General features: G+C 43.1%; 2 protein-coding genes across 6 annotated transcripts in view; one reads left to right on the forward strand and one right to left on the reverse strand.

Annotated features, from left to right (window-relative positions):
• Window positions 1-5,264, reverse strand: part of LOC135522553 (transcriptional repressor NF-X1-like) — a 32,165-nt gene extending 26,901 nt beyond the window's left edge. For both annotated transcript variants that reach the window (XR_010452701.1, XM_064948928.1), the window contains exons 1-4: window positions 5,025-5,264; window positions 3,297-4,304; window positions 2,779-2,940; window positions 2,320-2,397 (exon numbers count right to left, since the gene is read on the reverse strand). Coding sequence is in view for 1 of the 2 variants with exons in the window: in XM_064948928.1 (XP_064805000.1) it covers window positions 2,320-2,397; window positions 2,779-2,940; window positions 3,297-4,304; window positions 5,025-5,046 (1,270 nt within the window). In the remaining variant the exon portion in view is untranslated. The remainder of the gene's footprint in view (window positions 1-2,319; window positions 2,398-2,778; window positions 2,941-3,296; window positions 4,305-5,024) is intronic.
• A 1,095-nt stretch (window positions 5,265-6,359) lies between these two features.
• The window catches only part of LOC135522554 (arf-GAP with SH3 domain, ANK repeat and PH domain-containing protein 1-like), a 76,586-nt gene continuing 59,946 nt past the window's right edge, over window positions 6,360-22,999 (forward strand). For 2 of the 4 annotated variants that reach the window (XM_064948932.1, XM_064948930.1), the window contains exons 1-3: window positions 6,360-6,622; window positions 6,967-7,061; window positions 8,508-8,634. In XM_064948932.1, coding sequence (XP_064805004.1) covers window positions 6,985-7,061; window positions 8,508-8,634 — 204 coding nt within the window. In that variant the 5' untranslated portion in view covers window positions 6,360-6,622; window positions 6,967-6,984. Of the gene's footprint in view, window positions 6,623-6,966; window positions 7,062-7,949; window positions 8,635-22,999 lie in introns of those variants that run through there. The other 2 variants (XM_064948929.1, XM_064948931.1) reach the window with 2 other exon arrangements.

The raw sequence follows: 22,999 nt of genomic DNA on the forward strand, positions 1-22,999 counted from the left end.
TGCAGCCGTCTTACCGCTCAGGAAGGAGAAGCGTTCTGTCTCCTAGAGATGAACGTACTTTGGTATGAAAAGTGCAAATCAATCCCAGAACCGCAAAGGACCTTGTGAAGATGCAGGAGGAAACAGGTACAAAAGTATCTATATCGACATAACCTGAAAGGCCACTCAGCAAGGAAGAAGCCACTGCTCTAAAACCGCCATAGAAAAGCCAGATTACAGTTTGCAACTGCACATGGGGACAAAGAAATTACTTTTTGGAGAAATGTCTGATGAAACAAAAATAGAACTGTTTGGCCATAATGACCGTTGTTATGTTTATAAGAAAAAGAGGGAGGCTTGCAAGCCGAAGAACACCATCCCAAACGTGAAGCACGGGGGCGGCAGCAACATGTTGTAAGGGTGCTTTACTGCAGGAGGGACTGGTGCACTTCACAAAATAGATGGCATCATGAAAAGGAAAATTATGTGGATATATTGAAGCAACATCAAGACATCAGTCAGGAAGTTAAAGCTTGGTCGCAAATGGATGGACAAAGACCCCAAGCATACTTCCAAAGTTGTGGCAAAATGGCTTAAGGACAACAATGTCAAGGTATTGGAGTGGCCATCACAAAGCCCTGACCTCAATCCTATAGAAAATGTGTGGGCAGAACTGAAAAAGTGTGTGCAAGCAAGGAGGCCTACAAACCTGACTCAGTTACACCAGCTCTGTCAGGAGGAATAGGCCAAAATTCACCCAACTTATTGTGGGAAGCCTGTGGAAGGCTACCTGAAAAGTTTGACCCAAGTTTAACAATTTAAAGGCAGCACTACCAAATACTAATTGAGCGCATGTAAACTTCTGACCCACTGGGAATGAGATGAAAGAAATAAAACAATTCTCTTATTCGGACATTTCACATTCTTAAAATAAAAAAAAGTGGTGATCCTAACTGACCTAAGACAGGGAATTTTTACTACGATTAAATGTCAGGAATTGTGACAAAATGAGTTTAAATGTATTTGGCTAAGGTGTATGTAAACTTCTGACTTCAACTGTAAATAGCAAACGGAGGACGCTTTGGTGGCAGGTAGCCTAGTGGTTAGAGCGTTGGGCCAGTAACAAAAAGGTTGCTTGATCGAATCCCCGAGCTGACAAGGTAAAAATCTGTTGTTCTGCCTCAGAGCAAGGCTGTTAACCCACTGTTCCCCTGGCGCAGAAGACATGGATGTTGATTAAGGCAGCCCCCCGCACCTCTCGGATTCAGAGGGGTTGGGTTAAATGTGGAAGACATTTCAGTTGAAGGCAGTCAGTTGCACAACTGACGAGGTATCCCCCTTTCCCCCATGGTTTATTTTCATGCCAGGTAGCCTATACTCCTGTTGCAAATATAAGCAATGTGCTTAATATTAGGAGAGTTGAGAAATAAATATAGTAAGCCCAGCCTACACAAAGCTGATGGGATCCTCTTTATTAGCGCCCATCACTCTTGTTTTCTCCCGCAATTGCATAGCCTATAGAAATGTTGCGCAACATGAGATCATGGGCTCTCATGAAGTGTTTGATTAGAATTTTGGTTTCCTTTGCATTGATGTCAGATTGATTAGAGTGGACAATACAGTGCTGAGCACCAGGCAGTTAGCATGCTTGGTAGGCTACTAATGACCATCAGCAGCATTTTAAAAAATGTTAACCTTTATTTAACTAGGCAACCAATTCTTATTTTCAATGACGGCCTAGGAACAGTGGGTTAACTGATCTGTACCTTGTCAGCTCGGGGGGTTTGAACTTTGCAACCTTCCGGTTACTAGTCCAGCACTCTAACCACTAGGCTACCCTGCCGCCCCAGGATAAGAGCTACCCAGCATAAGAGCTTGGAGAAGCCTAACTACTGTGACTAATCGGTCACGTGGAGGCAGTCATACGGTCATTGCAACAGCTTTAGTTGCAACCCTAGGTTTGTATTGGGACTACAGCTTGTGAAAGGATGGAAAAAGTATGAATATATCAAAATAACATTTTTTATGAAAATATGTCAATCATTATTTGAATATGTTGGTAACCCGTTGTATAAAAGTGATAACGCCCTCAAAGCCAGGGTTTGGAGGATATATTAGCACGGTTTACCGGGCCTCGACAATCTCAGGCCTTATCACTTAAATAATGCATGCTCTAGAATCCCCTTCAAGCCAATGCGAAGCGAGTCATTCATTATTTTCCATAGAACGCATAACCCCTTGTTGATTATCCCTTACATAATGCGCAAAGCATCTCAACAAGCGAGGAAGACTAGGGATGCACTACTGTCTGGGAATAATGGCTATTAGCTAATCACTTACCACAGAAGCACTTGTAGGTGTTTGGGGGTTGGAAGACAACATTCTGACAAGCTGGACACCTCCACCCATCATTTGTTTCTGCAAATTAGAACAAAAGCTTGAATATCACATATAGCATCCTTCACAGATCTACATCTTAAATAAAGTTACATCTTATAAAGTTACAATATATTGTGACATTGTTAGTACAGAAGTAACAGCGCACATTAGCTGCAATTAAGATAATAGAAGGCCACTGCAATTAGGATAAGGTCACTGGGGCCGCATTTTTGCTACAATGGATATTGTAGCCTCATCTGTCGTGCAGAATTTGCACTCCTGTATTGTCTGGGTGGAGCAGCAATGTGCTATCTATGGAGGACTATTGTGTTAAAAGTCATGAATAGATGCACAGCTGACTGCTGGGCAGTACTTAATTGCACACGTGTCTGCCTGTTGGTCTGTCTGTTTTCGGCCTACCGTCTGCCTGTGAGGCTGGGGAGCAGGCCCACTTCTTGATGCAGTTGAGATGGAAGACATGGAAGCAGCTGAGACAGCTCCAGACAGGTGCCATCACCCTGATCACCTCACAGCACACCATGCACTCATACTTCTCCTCGGACAGCTGCTCAATCAGGCAACCTGGACAGAGATGGAGAGTCACTAGAGACTCCAAAACATAACCAGCACCAGTCCAGGAGGGTCAGAGCCAGAGTGGACCATAACTGGAGTGGTCTTAATAATGATGGTTCAATCCCAAATGGCATCCTATTCCCTATATAGTGCACTGCTTTTGATCATGGCTCATAGTGCACTACTTTTAACCAAAGCCCTATGTAGAGAAAAGGGTGCCATTTGGAACATACGATCAACATGATAACTACTCTCAGAGCAAACTCATTCACAAATGACCGATCTAATAAAAAATGTGTTCAGATATTCTTTAGCTTAGTGTGTTCATTTGGTTATTTTTTTTTCCGGTGAAACTGCCCTCTCACCTGTCTGTGTCTCCTTGCTCTTGTTGGGCATGTTGTCCCCCCTCCTCTGTCCAGGCCTGTAGTCATATTTGGGTGTTCTCCTCTGGCCTCTGTCCTGCAGGGGGGTGCATTTCCCCTGACCCCTCCAGTTGGGCTCTTCTTCAGTGCTGGGGCCCAGTTTGTCATGATGGACAGGGAGGATGTCTCTGCCGCTGGCTCCCCTTTCAGGCTCCTTCCTCTCCTGGGGATATTCTTTGATCGGCCCCTGGCTTCGCTTTGGCTCTTGGAATTTCTTTCGAGGGTCAACATGGGGGTTCCTGTCCTCAGTCCTACCGCCTTTACGGTTTCTGGTTCCAATTTCTAATGATCGGGTTTCTTCTCTGGGCTCAACCGGATCCCAGCCTCCTCCCCCTCCTCCTGTAGCATGGTTTTCCTGGTTCTCCTGCTTGTCCAGAGAGTGAGGATGTCCTTTAGAGCTCCTCTCTCCTCTCCGTGGCTCCTGGCTGAACCTCCGGGGCTTTTTAGGCCGGGTGTCCTGGTGGTCTTCGTGGGTAGGCCCCACCTCTCCCCCCCGGCCCCCAGGGTCTCGACGCCAGCTAGGCCCATCAATGGGGGGTCCCCTCTCCATGTGGAGTGTTCCAGGCCTGTAGCCTCCACCAACCAGTCCATGGTGGCCCCCAGGTAAGCCAAGGGGCCCAATGCCAATTTCAACCCCAGGCCTATTCCACCTCGGATTCCGGCCCCTTGAGCCCCGGCCACCTCCCCCACAACTTCCATTACCCCCTCTTCCTCGACCCCTCTGTACATCCTCTCTGTGGTGGGGAGGAGGATGGAAGTTTACTAGGACATTGTCATGAGATGATTTGACCCCATGGTGAAAATGGTCTTGCTGCTGCTGCGGCAGTGGGACATAATTATTAGGACTACTCCAGGTACGGTTGTGGTCCACTCTGGCTCGACCCCTCCTGGACTGGTGTTGGTTTTGTTTCTGTCGTGATGAAGGCCCATCTGGATTCAAATCCTGAGAGTCTATATATGAAAAGACATAACCTACGTGTTACTGAGTAGCTTAACATGAGTAGCAACCACGGTGTTAAACTTGACAGGCTGCAAGTACATCCTTGACACGATACGCCAAAGACAAGGCATTTATGTTGACATCTTCGTTCGCCTCGTCGCCTCGTCGTGTCAAGGATCTGAGTATGACAGATCACCTCTTTTGGACTTTGATACTAGAGCACGTCATCTAGTTAGTTAGACTTTGTCAATCATCATCACATAAGTAGGCAACAACGTTCACTATTTGTTAGAGGTTCTCACTGGCTTTCCTTAGACAAGCAAGGGCATAGCCATTGCTAAAAGTCCGCATGAGTCCACCAGTGCCTAGCCTAGGCTGTGTAGTTAACTAGCTAGCCAGCCAGCCAGCTTCTCAAGCTAAAGTTAAATGAACACGAGTCTAACAGTGTGGCCACACTGACAACCAAAGACTAGCGAAGTGAGTCACTGAGTGAGAGAATTTGTCTCCGTCCGCTAGCTTGCTAACGTTAACTAGTTAACGTAACGTGAGTTAAGCTAATGCAGAGTGCAATTTCACAAACCTTGTCATTTGACTTTGATATGATTTAGCTAAATAGCATGCGAGCTAACTAAAGGGTTAACGTTAGGTTCTCTTTTAAACTAAAAGGAGCAAGCTAACTAGCCATCAAGCAAGCCAAGTTAGCTGCTAGTTAGCCTAACGTTACTTCTTACCTTTGACTGAGCACTCAGCCATTCAACCCCAGCTGATGCAAGTTAGTTGGCAGTGGCTCACGTTCTTCTACCACGCGAAGGTTTTTACTGTTGTTGGGGGATTAAATGCCACTGTTTGCATTTATTTTTCCCACAATGAAACATAATAAAACGTCTCCTCTTCTTACATAATTGATATCTCTTGTCTTGTGGTTGGCACGAGCCCCGACGATTCTTCCAGATTCTGTAAAGGGGTTTGAAGTTATGTCACCCAACTTTATTGAGACTCACAGGCAGGACTGGAAATCCATCTGCTTGGAATAACCAGCAGGGGGACCCTAGGTCATCATGCACCATGATCCACAGTGTCACAAATTACTTTTGGGTGATACTTTTTCCTGGAGAGAATAGAATGGAATGGAATTAGATAGAACTGATCTGAATAGAATAGAACTGAATGGAATAAAAAATAATAGAACTGAATAGAATAATATATTGTCCCGCATGGAGAAAATTCTTCCCACTGTCTTGTGCAGACAAATGATCCCACCCATAGGTCTACACACCCATCACACCCATAGTGTCTCAGTGAGAAAGCCAGCCAGCCAGACAGGCGCAATAGACTGGTATCTATGGCCTAAGGACAGTCTCTCTTAGCAGTAGTGTAATGGGATCAAGGTCGTCAGAGGCTTCGATAAAGGATTTGTGGACTTGTTGATTTAAAAAATATTTCAGAGATAATGCAACTCTGCAAATGGTTAACTCTCTCTGAGATGATACACAAGGCTATAACAGTTCTGCATAATGAGCAAGGTCAAATGCAGAGTCTATGCTTTTATTTCAGTCAAGACTTTTTATATAGATGAGGTGTCTTAGGGTTGAGTCACTCAGTCGGTTGTGTGAAGATGTCTGTTCAGACAGTCACCACAGTGAAAAACAGGAAAATTACTGGACACATAACAACCACGTGTATAGGCTTTTTCTGACAGGGAAAAAAATATAGTTTTGTAATGGAGAGGTGCCAACTGGGAGCCCCAGTCTGAGGGTAAATGGAGGACAGAAGAGGAAAGATTCCAAATGTTTTTGTTGAACAATATGAAGGATATAGTGTCCTCAAACCTTTTTGTCATTTTTCTATCAACAATAAACTTGAAGCTATTGTAAAATTGAACATTGACTTCAACAAAGAACTGTATGTGGTTATCTATGACAAATAGCCTAACTTTCCCCCAGCTGTAGTTCAAATCAGCTCCAGGGGGTAAGGAAACTTCTTGGCTTCTTCTGTTTACCAGATCCCACATTTCCTGTTTGACTGCCTTCTGTATTTCCTCAGTTCCTGTGCCATGAGCTCTTAGATCCTGTTCATTGTAAGTGGCTATTTTCCTGCTCACATGGTGGGTTTGGTTTCTCCCTTCCTGCCCCGCGCTGTGACTGATCTTCACGAGATCCTTTGCGGGAGGACATCACTCTCTCCTTCTCTCAACTCTTTACTCTGTTGAATGAATATTAAAAATGAGGCTGAAATGATGCGCGCAGCAAGCAGGCCTATTCTTCTTTGCGTCAATCAAGTGGACATTCCCTCTCTGTTCAGATTCCAAATTGGACGTGCATCGATTTCGGTAAGTTTAGGCGTGGCAGTGTATAATATTTTTCTTTCGAATATGAGCGCTCTTGAAAGGGTTAGAGATTACATTTTTTTCATACAAATGTTTTATAACTTGTATGTTAGCTACCCAATGAACCCATTAAAAGCTATTTATTAATCTATGCAAAACAATGCTTTCTCATCAGAGTACATTCCAGGGTGATAAAAATATTTATGAATAGACTAGCTGCCTATGATAGGCATATTATTATAAAAAGTTGTGTTGTCTTTATTCATTTTCCTCAGGCTATACCACACTATCTGATGTCGAGAGAGTAACAGAACTCTGCTCATGTGATTCTTATTTATTTGATTTAGGTCATAAGGTGACAGTCAATGAGTCAAGTCATGAGATCCTCCTCTTCCCGTCTGTCAAGTTTCTCTTCTAAAGATTCTTTATGGAATCCGAGTAGGTAAGACCCTCTCAATTCTGTTGGTACAAGCATTCATGTGAAACAGTGTGTCACGTCATAATATTCAGAGACTATTCTCTTGATACTTTGTATCTAAAAGCATTCAGTCAAAAACATGTGTGGGTATTTCTCTAGTTTAGTAGCCTGTGTAAATCGACCAGGAGCCTAGCCAATCTGATTAAACACTTCTATTCACTGACAAAGATTTTTCTAAATATTGGAACGCCAAAATGAGAACCTTCCAATTATTCTATACAGCAGGGTTGCATGCACTTAGTGTTATCACCTGCAGGACACACACTTGTAGCACCAGATAATAAAATCTCTATTATGGGCAATGGAAGTTACCATCAATGTGAATGGATATGTTTTCAGATCTAGTACAGTAACACATTTAAGAGATCTGATAAATATAATACCAATTGTCCAATAAGTAAGCTACAATGTACACCATTGAGGTTTTTCAGTCAGATAAATTATGTTTTAATGCATTTCTTTAGGCTCCAATTAATATAAAATATTGTACATGTTAATAAATAAGCTAATTGTATGTAAATAAAGAACACAGTAGTACAGTCAATTCGTATTTCTAAATCTACATATATAATTGGTAAATATCACTTGCTATAGGCTATTATGATCATAAATAATAATGTCTAGGCTAATGCTCCGGATGCTTTGAATTTCATATCTTGCCTACATTTTCCTTTTCACATCGCATATTATTCGATGACTTCAGTAGAGCCCCATTAAACGATTGCATAGGTCGGAAATGAAATAGCAGTGGAGTTTTTACTGCGGACTGTCTCTGGGTATTATGTCGGAGATCATGGACATGCGCAGAGTTCTTCCTTGTTTGTCCCCATCATCCGAGGTGGGTGGGTGAGCGAGAGAGCGGGGGAGAGGAGAGTGGTTGTGAATGTCAAAACTGCGTTCTGCATTAAAAATAGAACTGAAAGAAGATAAGAAAATAAAGGAAATCCTGCAATTCGAGAGAGCACGGATTATGATAGATTACATACAAATATTTCTGATTGTCGAAAGTATTATCGGCAAAAGCCATTCTTAATGAACATCCGCAAAAACGTTATGATGGAATCCGCTATTCTATTTTACAGCAAGGCAGCATAGGATAGTAATTAAGCGTTTGTGTTTTGGTAATTTAAGCAAGGGTTACGGGCGAGGGGAGAAGAGAGGAGGGGGGCGAAATTGTGTCCATTCCCTTTTCCCTTGGGGACAGTGAAGACATAGGAGAGAACCAACCAAGTAATTCGAGAAGAGACGCGTCTTTGTCATTTCGATTCTATCTCTAGTTTGTAAACTATCAGTTTTCGACCCAGTCACAGAGTTAGACATCTCGTACTTTTCTTCGCCAGTTGTATTTTCATGATTTAGTATTTTCTCAACAATTCTTGCAATCCTCTTCTGGGCGATTCCCTGCTGAAGGATGCCGGATCAAATATCGGTGTCCGAGTTTCTGTCGGAGACAACAGAGGATTACAATTCTCCTACCACGTCCAGCTTCACGACCCGCCTGCAGAGCTGTAGGAACACAGTCAACATTCTGGAAGAGGTAAGGCCACATCATGTTAACATTGAGTCAGCCATAGCTGCAGATGGAATTACGTGCAACTTGGTGCCAGAGCGACCATTGCGCATTGATGAATCATGACACTACGGAGATGACATAGCTACAATAGGCATAGGCTACCCAAATTATACAATTTATAGAAATAGCCTATCCTAAACTCCATTTAGTAGTAGCAGGGGCCCGAGCCACTCATTAAAATAGACTCGGCATCTACGTTGGCGTGTCCAAATGCCCATGCCCAAAGTTGTACCTTATTCTGCATAATACCCGCAGAAAGTGTCCTTCGCAGACAGCACTGTTCGGATGTGCAAACAATACAAAAACAACATTTCTGTGATAAGCATTCTACCATGGCAACGTTAGATTGTGATGACTTGAAATTACTCTGTTTACATGCCGATTATTATCATTATCATTATAAACTGCCTGCTATCATTTGGAATTATTGGCAACTTTGTTACACTTATGCTTCCATTTGCACAAGTTGACATAAAAGCCAAGGGTCATGTGAAAATACCAATCTGTTTAATAGGGTTGGGCATATCCAGATGTTCATACCTTTATACCGTTCTTGTGGGGTACACGATATTACCGGAAGTGAACACCTAGGGGCGCAATTATTATTATATTTATATTTTTAAGTACAAAACAAATTTAGTCAGCAGGGATCTTGATCCAGGAGGGGATTGATTGTCTCTGCTGTAACCAAGAAGATTGATCTCGCAAGCGAGCCTCTTAGCTAGCAAGTTAGCAAACCAAATGGATAGCTGGAGCCCTGAGCTGGATTTAATTTATTTGGTCTATCTTAGATTGTTAACTTATGGTTAGTTATAAGCATTGGCTAAGCATCCCCCTGAACTTTAGGGTCCCCAAACCCAATAAAAAAAAATATATATGTTGAATATATATATATATATATATATATATATATATATTTTTTTTTTTTTTCAGTATTGAATTTCTGTATTTCAAAATTCTCCGATATACGGTATATCACTGAAGCCTAGTTTACTGTCCTTGACAAGCTTGAAGAATCAGTTAGTTCTGTCTCTGCCCTACCCCGGTCTACTAGAAGCAAAACAGCCTATATCCAGTTCATATGTATTCTTTCAAAGCCTAATAATGTGATGTGAACATGCTCTTTATAACACACACACGGTCAAAGAACTGTGCTGAGTTACAATGTTACAACATACAATAATGGTATCCAAAATATCAGCATAAATGTTTTTTTTGCATTTTGTAGTGTAGTGATGATGTCATGATAGTCTTCTGTGGTTTGCTCATGCTGAAGCCTATTTTAATTCAGTGCAGTTTGATTAAGCTAGTTTTGCTCCTACTGCTGCTGGCTGGTGTTGCCAGGCAGAGGGGGAGGATTGGATATGATAGAGGAGAGTAGAGTAGCCAGGCTGCAGCAGCAGAGCGTGTTGGCTGTCTCCATACAGAGTGGGGGTGGGGACGGATCGAGCAGCAAACCCTCCAGCCTCCACTCACTCACTGAAAGATATTGGCATTTACAGTGATTCCGAATTGGAATGGCTCCACACATATAGCATTGACATCAGCCTGATTCTGAACCTCAGCATGTTTTGATAGTACTGTGCATCGAACTGCAGCCTCCCCCTTCAATCGCAATTAGTGCTGGAAGAGCTCGCACGCATGCACACACACACACACACACACACACACACACACACACACACACACACACACACACACACACACACACACACACAGACACACACACACACACACACACACACACACACACACACACACACACACACACACACACACACACACGTCTGATTAGCAAGGTGAGTGTAATCAGGTGAGACAGGTGGAGACCATGGGGAGTCATGCATCCCCATACCACCCCTATCTGCGCTGTCTTTGCCTTTAGGAAATGGGGCAACATAGAAGGCCAGCAGCATGCAACTTTGCCATTCCCTATGAAAACCAACACAATCTCATTTTTCGCTGAATAAAATAGTGATGAAGTCAATGTTGCATCTCTTGAAGTCCCTGGTTTAATGTTCTCAATATGCCTTGTATACTGTTGTTTTAGTTTACAATGGAGCCCCTAGTTCCACTCTTCATACCCCTGATACCTCCTTTGTCCCACCTCCCACACATGCGGTGACCTCACCCATTACAACCAGCATGTCCAGAGATACAACCTCTCTCATCATCACCCAGTGCCTGGGCTTACCTCCGCTGTACCCGCACCCCACCATACCCCTGTCTGTGCATTATGCCCTGAATATATTCTACCATGCCCAGAAATCTGCTCCTTTTATTCTCTGTCCCCAACGCTCTAGGTGACCAGTTTTGATAGCCTTTAGCCGCACATTCATACTACTCCTCCTCTGTTCCGCGGGTGATGTGGAGGTAAACCCAGGCCCTGCATGTCCCCAGGCACCCTCATTTGCTGACTTCTGTGATCGAAAAAGACTTGGTTTCATGCATGTCAACATCAGAAGCCTCCTTCCTAAGTTTGTTTTACTCACTGCTTTAGCACACTCTGCTAACCCTGATGTCCTTGCCGTGTCTGAATCCTGGCTCAGGAAGGCCACCAAAAATTCTGAGATTTCCATACTCAACTATAACATTTTCCGTCAAGATAGAACTGCCAAAGGGGGAGGAGTTGCAGTCTACTGCAGAGATAGCCTGCAAAGTAATGTCATACTTTCCATGTCCATACCCAAACAGTTCAAACTACTAATTTTAAAAATGACTCTCTCCAGAAATAAGTCTCTCAATGTTGCCGCCTGCTACCGACCCCCCTAAGCTCCCAGCTGTGCCCTGGACACCATTTGTGAATTGATCGCCCCCCATCTAGCTTCAGAGTTTTTTCTGTTAGGTGACCTAAACTGTGATATGCTTAACACCCCGGCAGTCCTACAATCTAAGCTAGATGCCCTCAATCTCACACAAATCCTCAAGGAACCCACCAGGTACAACCCTAAATCTGTAAACAATGGCACCCTCATAGACGTCATCCTGACCAACTGGCCCTCCAAATACACCTCTGCTGTCTTCAACCAGGATCTCAGCGATCACTGCCTCATTGCCTGTATCCGCTACGGAGCCGCAGTCAAACGATCACCCCTCATCACTGTCAAACGCTCCCTAAAACACTTCTGTGAGCAGGCCTTTCTAATCGACCTGGCCCGGGTATCCTGGAAGGACATTGACCTCATCCCGTCAGTTGAGGACGCCTGGTCATTCTTTAAAAGTAACTTCCTCACCATTTTAGATAAGCATGCTCCGTTCAAAAAATGCAGAACTAAGAACAGATATAGCCCTTGGTTCACTCCAGACCTGACTGCCCTCGACCAGCACAAAAACATCCTGTGGCGCACTGCAATAGCATCGAATAGTCCCCGCGATATGCAACTGTTCAGGGAAGTCAGGAACCAATACACGCAGTCAGTCAGGAAAGCTAAGGCCAGCTTCTTCAGGCAGAAATTTGCATCCTGTAGCTCCAACTCCAAAAAGTTCTGGGACATTGTGAAGTCCATGGAGAACAAGAGCACCTCCTCCCAGCTGCCCACTGCACTGAGGCTAGGTAACACGGTCACCACCGATAAATCCATGATTATCAAAAACTTCAACAAGCATTTCTCAACGGCTGGCCATGCCTTCCGCCTGGCTACTCCAACCTCGGCCAACAGCTCCGCCCCCCAGCTACTCGCCCAAGCCTCTCCAGGTTCTCCTTTACCCAAATCCAGTTAGCAGATGTTCTGAAAGAGCTGCAAAACCTGGATCTGTACAAATCAGCTGGGCTTGACAATCTGGACCCTCTATTTCTGAAACTATCCGCCGCCATTGTCGCAACCCCTATTACCAGCCTGTTTAACCTCTCTTTCATATCGTCTGAGATCCCCAAGGATTGGAAAGCTGCCGCAGTCATCCCCCTCTTCAAAGGGGGAGACACCCTGGACCCAAACTGTTACAGACCTATATCCATCCTGCCCTGCCTATCTAAGGTCTTCGAAAGCCAAATCAACAAACAGGTCACTGACCATCTCGAATCCCACCGTACCTTCTCCGCTGTGCAATCTGGTTTCCGAGCCGGTCACGGGTGAACCTCAGCCACGCTCAAGGCAATAAACGATATCATAACTGCCATCGATAAAAGACAGTACTGTGCAGCCATCTTCCTCGACCTTGCCAAGGCTTTCGACTCTGTCAATCACCATATTCTTATCGGCAGACTCAGTAGCCTTGGTTTTTCTGATGACTGCATTGCCTGGTTCACCAACTACTTTGTAGACAGAGTGCAGTGTGTCAAATCGGAGGGCATGCTGTCCGGTCCTCTGGCAGTCTCTATGGGGGTGCCACAGGGTTAAATTCTCGGGCCGACTCTTTTCTCTGTATATATCAATGATGTTGCTCTTGCTGCGGGCGATTCCCTCTATGCAGACGACACCATTCTATATACATTCCGGCCCGTCCTTGGACACTGTGCTATCTAACCTCCAAACGAGCTTCGATGCCATACAACACTCCTTCCGTGGCCTCCAACTGCTCTTAAACGCTAGTAAAACCAAATGCATGCTTTTCAACCGTTCGCTGCCTGCACCCGCACGCCTGACTAGCATCACCACCCTGGATGGTTCTGACCTTGAATATGTGGACATATATAAGTACCTAGGTGTCTGGCTAGACTGTAAACTCTCCTTCCAGACTCATATCAAACATCTCCAATCGAAAATCAAATCTAGAGTCGGTTTTCTATTCCGCGACAAAGCCTCCTTCACTCACGCCGCCAAACTTACCCTAGTAAAACTGACTATCCTACCGATCCTCGACTTCGGCGATGTCATCTACAAAATAGCTTCCAACACTCTACTCAGCGAACTGGATGCAGTTTATCACAGTGCCATCCGTTTTGTCACTAAAGCACCTTATACCACCCACCACTGCGACCTGCATGCTCTAGTCGGCTGGCCCTCGCTACATATTCGTCGCCAGACCCCTGGCTCCAGGTCATCTACAAGTCCATGCTAGGTAAAGCTCCGCCTTATCTCAGTTCACTGGTCACGATGGCAACACCCACCCGTAACACGCGCTCCATCAGGTGTATCTCACTGATCATCCCTAAAGCCAACACCTCATTTGGCCGCCTTTCGTTCCAGTTCTCTGCTGCCTGCGACTGGAACGAATTGCAAAAATCGCTGAAGTTGGAGACTTTTATCTCCCTCACCAACTTCAAACATCTGCTATCTGAGCAGCCAACCGATCGCTGCAGCTGTACATAGTCTATCGGTAAATAGCCCACCCATTTTTACCTACCTCATCCCCATACTGTTTTTATTTATTTACTTCTCTGCTCTTTTGCACACCAATATCTCTACCTGTACATGACCATCTGATCATTTATCACTCCAGTGTTAATCTGCAAAATTGTAATTATTCGCCCACCTCCTCATGCCTTTTGCACACAATGTATGTAGACTCTCTTTTTTTTCTACTGTGTTATTGACTTGTTAATTGTTTACTCCATGTGTAACTCTGTGTTGTCTGTTCACACTGCTATGCTTTATCTTGGCCAGGTCGCAGTTGCAAATGAGAACTTGTTCTCAACTAGCCTACCTGGTTAAATAAAGGTGAAATAAAAATAAAAAATACATTAAAAAAACAAAGTGTATATAAATAGCAGCCATGGCAGATAATCAATGCTGATAATCATTGCTCTCCCTATCGATTCTATATCACAGTGTCAGTGGTCTCATCCTCAATTTCCAATGTGTAGTAAGGAGGCAAGAGAGAGAACAGAGAAGTTTTATAGATTCAGTATTTCAATCCATTGCGTTTTGCCACTCCTTCACGCCAGGAAACAGCAGACTGTCATATACACTACAGCCAGGCTTGTTGAGAACTAAGACAAATGCTAAGATGTTGCTGCATCCTCTGAAAACAAGGCTAAAGAAACACCCTAAAGTAGTCAGAGAACTTAGGTTTCAATTAAATGACATAAGACAATCTCTGTTTATTGTTTCTCACCCAATAGTGATAGCAATGTTATTATCAGTGACCTCAAGTTAATAAAGTCCTCCACATAGAAAGAGCCATAGTAAATGGAATATACAATATACAGTATGCTTAGATGGAAAGTTGATAGTACATGCTGCACAGATGTACGAAATGGTTGACAAATTAGCCTTTTCTCCCAGAATGGCTGGTCATGGGCAATGTGTCATAGCATTTAGAAGTTCCAAATGTCTCTCCCCGAAGGTTTATAGTACAATAATAGAAAAATCTGTAAAACAGAACCGGACCCATGTTTATTCTCCACACGGAGCGCATTTTTTTCGTTGAGTGTAACAAGGAAAGGCTCGCGTCATGAATCACCTTTCTGGCTCTGAGCCTTCCAGCTCAGAGAGAGAGACTGCATCACAAACGAAAAACATCTGTTTGATGGGCCGCCATGTGCTCCCTGCCCGGGCTGTAGCGGTAGCCACTCTTAAGTCCTAGCCCGGATCACATGACGGGAACCATTGACTGGCAAAAAAAAAGAGCAGGAACGTATTGTAACGGCTGTCGTGGGTTGAAGAAGGTGAGAACCAAGGTGCAGCGTGGTACGTGTTCATCTTTATTTATGAATTGAACACTGAATGAAAAAAAAGAGAATGAACAAAACCGAAACAGTTCTGTCTGGTACAGAATACAAAAACAGAAAACAACTACCCACAAAACCCATGTGGGCAAGAGCTACCGAACTATGTTTCTCAATCAGTGACAACGATAGACAGCTGCCTCTGATTGAGAACGACACCCAGCCAAACAAAGAAATACAAAAACATAGAAAAAATAACATAGAATGCCCACCCTAGTCACACCCTGGCCTAACCGAAATAGAGAATAAAAAGCCTCTCTATGGCCAGGGCGTGACACGTATACTCTTTCTTCTTTGAACAAAGACAAGATGCCATTGAATCAAGCTTTTTCCCGAAACATTGATCCAAAATGAGTAAAGAGCAGAACACCTCGTTAGGGTTCCTGCACTGGGATACGACATCCACCTTCTAGATGGCATTCCTCCTCACACACTTTATGGATCTCCAACTCTGTAAAAGTTTTATAGTATTCCAGGACTCCTGCAGCATTGCCATAACCTCTGGAAATAATTTGGGTGAAAAAGGTTAGTCATGTAGTATTTGAAGAGAAACAACCAAAGACATTGATGTATTAAATTAGGCCTGCTTGTTATTGTCTACATTTTCAACATAACCAGTGAGGAAACTTGGGAGGCCATTCTCTCATCTCTCTCTTCACAGAAATGGTAAAGAAGGCCCCTAATAACTTCTTCCCATCTTCATTCACTCTGTTTGAGTGCAGAGCACTTAGAAAGCCATACCTGAAGACCCGCTCCTGTCCTCACCACACACCTTCTTCCAAGGTCTCCAAGTAATTTCCTCATTATGTTGATGAGGTAAATTATGCAAAGGTTCAGGGTGAATATTTCATGGTGTAACCTGAGGGGGGAGAGCTGACCTGCAAGTAGCGGAGAACAGTCGTCAGCCTCTCTCCTCAGGCTTCTAAACACACAGTCATCTAAAGGTGCAGAGAGGGAGAGCTGCAGCGACATACAAACTTCTTACTCCAACTCCACACCTGAATTATTTATGGGTGGCTGCTTGGAGAGACAAAGAGGTTCACGATTCCCTCCTCATACCAGCGCTGACCTTATTAACACAACCCAGTTCGACCAGTCACAACAGGGAAAAGCTCCCTTACGTGTTTACTGTTTATGTTTGGATCAGTGCTAAAATGAAATATGGAAAACAATGAACAGCGAGATGGGCAAGATAGATGGCTAATAATAACCAGAGCCGCGTTCTTATGTGCCGTCTTGGATAACAGGAAGTGACATCATTATGGTGTTGAGGGCAGTAATGGAAGCTTGTTGGGTTAATTCACACCTATGCCCAATAATACACGAGGAATGTTCTAAAGAATGGTTAGACGATATTCATTCTCATCTGCAATTCAATTCCCTGAAAGGTTCAGAGAAATGTGTAGAGAAGGACTTCATGTGCAGACAGGGTTAGTTAAGCTTTCCTCCCTTTCGTAAGAAGATTTCCACAGCTTTTTCCAATGAGAAACTTGCAGTTCCAACTTATCCTGATCTTGGCATCTTTGACCTCTATTCTCATCCGATACAATGTGGAAATTTTGGTAATATCTATTTGATATTGATATCTATTTGATATATCTATTCGAGACCAATGTTCCCTCTAAACTGCGCATCACGTGCTGCTTCCTGGGTCTGCCAGGCTGTTGAAATATCAGCCTGCCCAGAGAAGCACAATATTGAACTTTACTCAACTTTATAGTTTTTCCTATAGTTAACACAATCAACTTTTCCCTCTACTGTGCTAATTGTGATCGAATCAAGGCAATATTAGCCACTTTTAATGCAACATGCCGAAACAAAAGGAACTATGAAAGAGATTTTCTTGTAGGCAGAGCGCATTGGAGTAGGATTCTAATTGCATTGATAGGCACGACTCAGGCCCATACTCTACACAGACCAGTGCGCCATAACCAATCAGAGTTGCCGTATCCCTATATGCAAATAGTCCATTTCCATATATGGATCTGTGCCATTCACTTTGAACTGGACTGTGTTTACAGCAGGAGTGGTTGTGAGTTGATGTGCTTTTTTTGAGATCACAGCAAGAGCTGCATGTACACGACCGTTCGAAAGTTTGGGGTCACTGAGAAATGTCCTCGTTTTTGAAAGAAAAGCAATTTTTTTGTCCATTAAAACGACATCAAATTGATCAGAAATACAGTGTAGACATTGTTAATGTTGTATATGACTATTGTAGCCAGAAACGGCTGATTTTTTATGGAATATCTACATAGGCGTACAGAGGCCCAATATCAGAAACCATCACTCCTATGTTCCAATGGCACGTTGTGTTAGCTAATCCAAGTTTATCATTTTAAAAGGCTAAATGATCATTAGATAACCCTTTTGCAATTATGTTAGCAGAGCTGAAAACTGTTGTGCTAATTAAAAAAGCAATAAAACTGACCTTCTTTAGACGAGTTGAGTATCTGAAGCATCAGCATTTGTGGGTTCGATTAGCGTATATATTTACCCCAAAAATATATAAGGGATTGGAAATTATGAAGACAATTACATTGATGGAAGCTACAATCTATCTGCAATATTAAAGTTGATCCAACCCCCCAAAAAATGTAAATAAAATAAAAAGAGTGTGATCAGACAAACGAACAAGCACAGGATACATAAAATCGAAAGACATACATCTTGAAGGTGAGCCAAGTACAAGACTGATGACACTGGTGAAATGTTATATCATCACAATGAGCACGAATGTGTTGGGTGGAGGTCAAAGTGGCAGACTGCTGCAAAGTCCAGTTGTATTTGAACCAGCTATTGGAAGTGTCTTTATAGTTGGTGTTTGCTAAGACCAGGTGAAGATAGCGTGGCTTAGGGATGGGCATTTGAAATGATTTCACTATTCGAATATCATAATTTTTTTTCTGTTATCCGGATAGTCTAAATGCATGTTAAAGAAAAAATAAAGTATATATATTTTTTAACATCAATGTGAACTTGCACGCACAACTCAGGAGAGGCGGTGCACTCTGCTTGTTGTTTCAGCACAGACGGGTGGGAGAGGGACCGGTGTGTCACAGGAGGGAGAGAGACACAGAGGCCCATTGTAAATACAACCCATATTTATGTTGATTTATTTTCCCCTTTGTACTTTCACTATTTGCACATTGTTACAACACTGTATATATACATAATATGACATTTGAAATGTCTTTATTCTTTTGGAACTTCTGTGAGTGTAATGTTTACTGTTCATTTTTATTGTTTATATCACTTTTGTTTATTATCTACTTCACTTGCTTTGGCAATGTTAACATATGTTTCCAATGCCAATTAAGCCCTTGAATTGAATTGAATTGAGATAAAGTAGACAAACCGACTCGCGTAAGTTAGACAAACTTGTTTCTGCTATAGGTTATCTAGCATCTGATCTGGTAGTGTCCGTCTTGACTGCATCAAATTAATGTAAAGAAGCTAGCTAGCTAGCGACACTAGCCAGCTAAGTTAGTTAGCCAGCTAGCTAGCGAGTCTAATTGAGGTTATTTTGCTGTGCTCCCAGTGTCCTTGTCTACAACAACTCAATTCATATTTAACAACAGCCTACCTGTTGATTGATCATTGTGGCCTACTCCTTCTTATTTAGCCAATTTAATTCCGTAATTGTTATTCCATTTGCATTGATTAGCAATCTCCCACTTCACTTGCTATACATGGAGCCTCTGACGGTAGTGCTGCTTTGATTGATCGACAATAACAAGCTACACACGTGAAAAGTGTGTAGGCTACTGGTACATCTTTCTATTGTGAGGCTCACTCATAAAAACTGTCATAAAACTGTTGTTTTATTAAAATGTTTAATTGCATGGTCTATCCGATTCTCCGTTCATTTACTTTAAAGACATTAATCCATTGCTACATAATGTATGTAGCAATGCCACATAGATAATATTCATTACATTTTAGACAATGCCTTTTCATTAAAATAGGCCTATCTATCTATCTATCTATCTATCTATCTATCTATCTATCTATCTATCTATCTATCTATCTATCTATCTATCTATCTATCTATCTATATCTCTTTTTTTAATGAATACTCTCGCAAGTAATCGAATACTAACGTCCGTTCAGATATTCTAATATTCTAATAACTGTGCCCATCCCTGGTTTGGCTCAAACAAGCTTCAGTAAGTCAATCACAAGGCCACCAAAGTGGTTAGACTTTGACAAGAGCATATGCCTCTACAACTGAAAATGTTGTCTTCCCCATTTGTCAAAAAATGGGGCACGATTCTAACAGGAAGGGCGGAGAACAGATTTCATTGGCAGGACATGAGTGAACATCCCTTTCTCTGGCCTGGAGCTGGGGGAAGCCTGAACTTTCCGAGCCAGGACAAGGGAAATAGGTGGATGTAACATTTCCAAAAGTAAGGTCAGACTATCTCACATAGAAAGATTTTTGTGTGATAGCCTGCCTCAGGTGTTGGCCAGAGAGGGAGGCAGGGCAGAGAAGGGGACATGTGTTGAGTAAAAGTTGAAGAGGGTGGCTGCTCAGCTGTGTCGAGTGTGGTCAGGTTCCAGGTTTCAACACTGGCTCAAATCAGTTGTTGACAGGACTTAGACAAGTTGTAAATGCAACAAGTACTGATATTGTGTCATATAATAGCTATAAAAACAAACACAAAATAATCTGAGACATTTATGGTCTGTTTACATATATTTTAGAGGCTATTTATACAGAAATGGGTATAAAATCTGTATAAACGGTATTTATAATTATATGACAATATTTGACATCTTTCATGGAAAACATTCATCACAGAGCTATCCGCATAAGGCTGAATTGCCTGTCCATGGCCAAGAGAAGCAAAGGTTTCCTCTTAAACCCAACTGTCCACATCAACCCAGTAACCTCAGTGAATGACAGTCAGAGTTCATGATGAACCATGAACTCCGTTCACTAGATATGGGCTACGCTTGCCTACTCTCTCTCCGTCACCTGAATAAAATGGAGAGCAGGTCAACTTGAGAGTGGCTTGACGTTCCCTTTAAGAAAACTTGACCAAAATGTCAATCACTAACTGAAGTAGCATAGGGTACGAGGCAATTCCTTTCGTGTAACCGAAAACATTTTCAAGTTCAAGACCTCTTAAGCTAAACTCATTCTCTGTTCGTTCACTTCAAAGACATGAATCCAAAATAAATATTTTAGACGCAGTACAAACAGACACCTCTCATTGAACTACTTTCTTTTGTTATCAACCAAGCCAACTTATTGATTTATAACACCATCAACAGGGAGGAAAATAGTCTGAAAACATTGAAACGGTCACAAAAGGTTCTAATAGCCTCTCTCACCAATGTGATCTAGGTCAGCAATGAGGCCTGAGGATATGAGTACAGTAAGCCGAACTCCAATTCCGCCAGTAACACAAACAAACCATTCAACTCAAAGTAACAATTGTATTATTAATCTTGCTCTTATCTGATCAGTGATTGGCTGATATCTCTACCACTACCAACTCAGCTTCCTGCCCTCAAACCACAAGCAGTAAATCCAAAGGCATCTGGCTGTGAGAGCCAAGGAATGAGCCGCTCACCCCGCTTCAATAAAACACACAATCAGAAGTAGCGTATTATTTCTAGTCCCTAAGTGTTTTCGTTCCATTCCACACCACATGGACCTGAACCATACCAGAGTCACAGCCTAGATTCCTGCGCTTTACATCATTCCTTGACATTTTCTAAGGACATGTATAAAGTTTTACAGTTTATGGGATTTTGTCAGTGAAAGAGCCGCTATTCCAAAACCACAAGTGTATACATTCTCACTGGCCACGGTGATATCCACACACTTGAGCCGTAGCAGATACCAAACAGGGATATTTTTACTGAGTATCTCCTCACTCTTTCCTCTCAACCTCAGACATGATGGCCTCCCTTCTACTGCAAGATAATGTCACATTCAGGAGATAGTCATGTCTGAAGTAGGATCGGTCTAGACCAGTCCTCTTAGACAACATCATGTTAATGTTGTAAGATTTCCTCTCATTGTTGTTATCAACTGTCCTAAGCCAGTGTTAAGGCAGTTCCAGGGGGACAGAGTGACCTCTGTAGGCACCAGGGAAACCTTGCCGTTCTGAGGGAGCAAGCTTGTGTAACTCCACATCTGAGCCAACAAGCCATATCCTGGCATGCATGTTCAGCACTTCAGATGAAACGCTATATCAAATGCCCAGCTGACAACATACACACAACCGCGTGCACGCACACACACACCGGGGCTCAACACCACCGTCTCCTCTTGAAGCAGAGCGTCAGCGTTGGAGTGTTTACCCCTCAGGCCAGAATAAGAGCATCCATTAGTGTCAACGCTGCCTTTCCCAACCCCCAGGCCTTGACTCTCACAGTCCTAGAGGAAAGCCATTGACCCCAGCACTCATGAACTCATAGAGAAAAGGAGGGGCTTGTTGTAAATGAAGGAAAAGAAAATGCAGATTTAGGGTTCTTTTGTTTCAATACGGGTTCAGACGCTGGCCGAAATCCAAGCGTCCCATTGCCAATTTGCCACGCCTCAGGACGAAGACGTGTTGTGACCCGGTTAGGACCCCAACACACCCTTTCCAAACCTCCTTAAAGAAATCCTCCAGCGATATTATCGAATCTTTCTGTGGCGTGTCTCTTTCACAGCGGGAGGGTTTGGGGGCTTTGTGTTTGGATGCTGTTTCAGTTTCTTGTTTGTTGGTTTGTTTGCTGTCTGAGAGATCAGGGAAATCGGATAATCTGTCTCTGGTCGTGGCTTCCAGCTGTTGGCCTACCTTCCCTTCCTGCCACAGTGGCACTGCATCATCACGGGCTATTAGCAGTGGATTAGCCCCTGACCATGTTTAGCTTTTAGGGCTGTGATCCCTGCTCTTTCCCTGATTTAGGCGAAGGGAGGGTGTGGGATACGGAGTGGCCAGGGCGAGGGGGTTTCCACATCTGTCTGGGGCCTTCCATTGAAGACCACTGGTGTTAAACTGACTCGGACACCCCCACCATGCGATCACCAGCCTTCTCCTCTCGCTCTCTAATGGAGCTCAGCAACGACAGAGCCATCAGACCTGATGGGCTTACATGGCACTTTTAAACAGTGACCTCCGATTTAACCCCCCTTGTTACTATGGGAGGTACTGCCTCGCTCGGGGGATTATGAGTCACAATTTATAATGCTGACAGTTTACCTAACAAACATTTTTATATGACGGCCCTTTGCATGCACTTTTAAATGACAGTTATGCGGTTGAACTAGCATGGAAAATGTGATGGGACGTCAGTGTGAGAGAGTCATGTAATGCAATATGCCGATGTACACTGTTCTGTTTCATTTGCCTGTATGTGACACAGGGGCCAATTCTAAAAAGCTAAAACTACATCATTAATTCAGCTTACCACATCTGTCCTGAGTTGTGAATGTTGTTGAGGTACAAAACCTGCATATAGTCTGCAATCATTGTGTTATGTAAAACCTGGCTATGATGAAACGTCTCATTCTCTTAAATTATTCCGTTTTCATATGACATTTTCTTGTTGGGAAAATCGCATCTTACCAAACCGAGAAATCTATGCTAGTATAGGTATTTCTAATCGCTGGTTGAGCAGTGCAATAAAAAGTAGAAAAAAACATACGATGAAATAGATAAATACACTTTTACACCTCTGTTGCTAACAGAAGACCTTTAATGGCAGATGCATCCTTGTGAT

Source organism: Oncorhynchus masou, chromosome 30 (genome assembly GCF_036934945.1).
Source record: "Oncorhynchus masou masou isolate Uvic2021 chromosome 30, UVic_Omas_1.1, whole genome shotgun sequence".
Classification (NCBI taxonomy): Eukaryota; Metazoa; Chordata; class Actinopteri; order Salmoniformes; family Salmonidae; genus Oncorhynchus; species Oncorhynchus masou.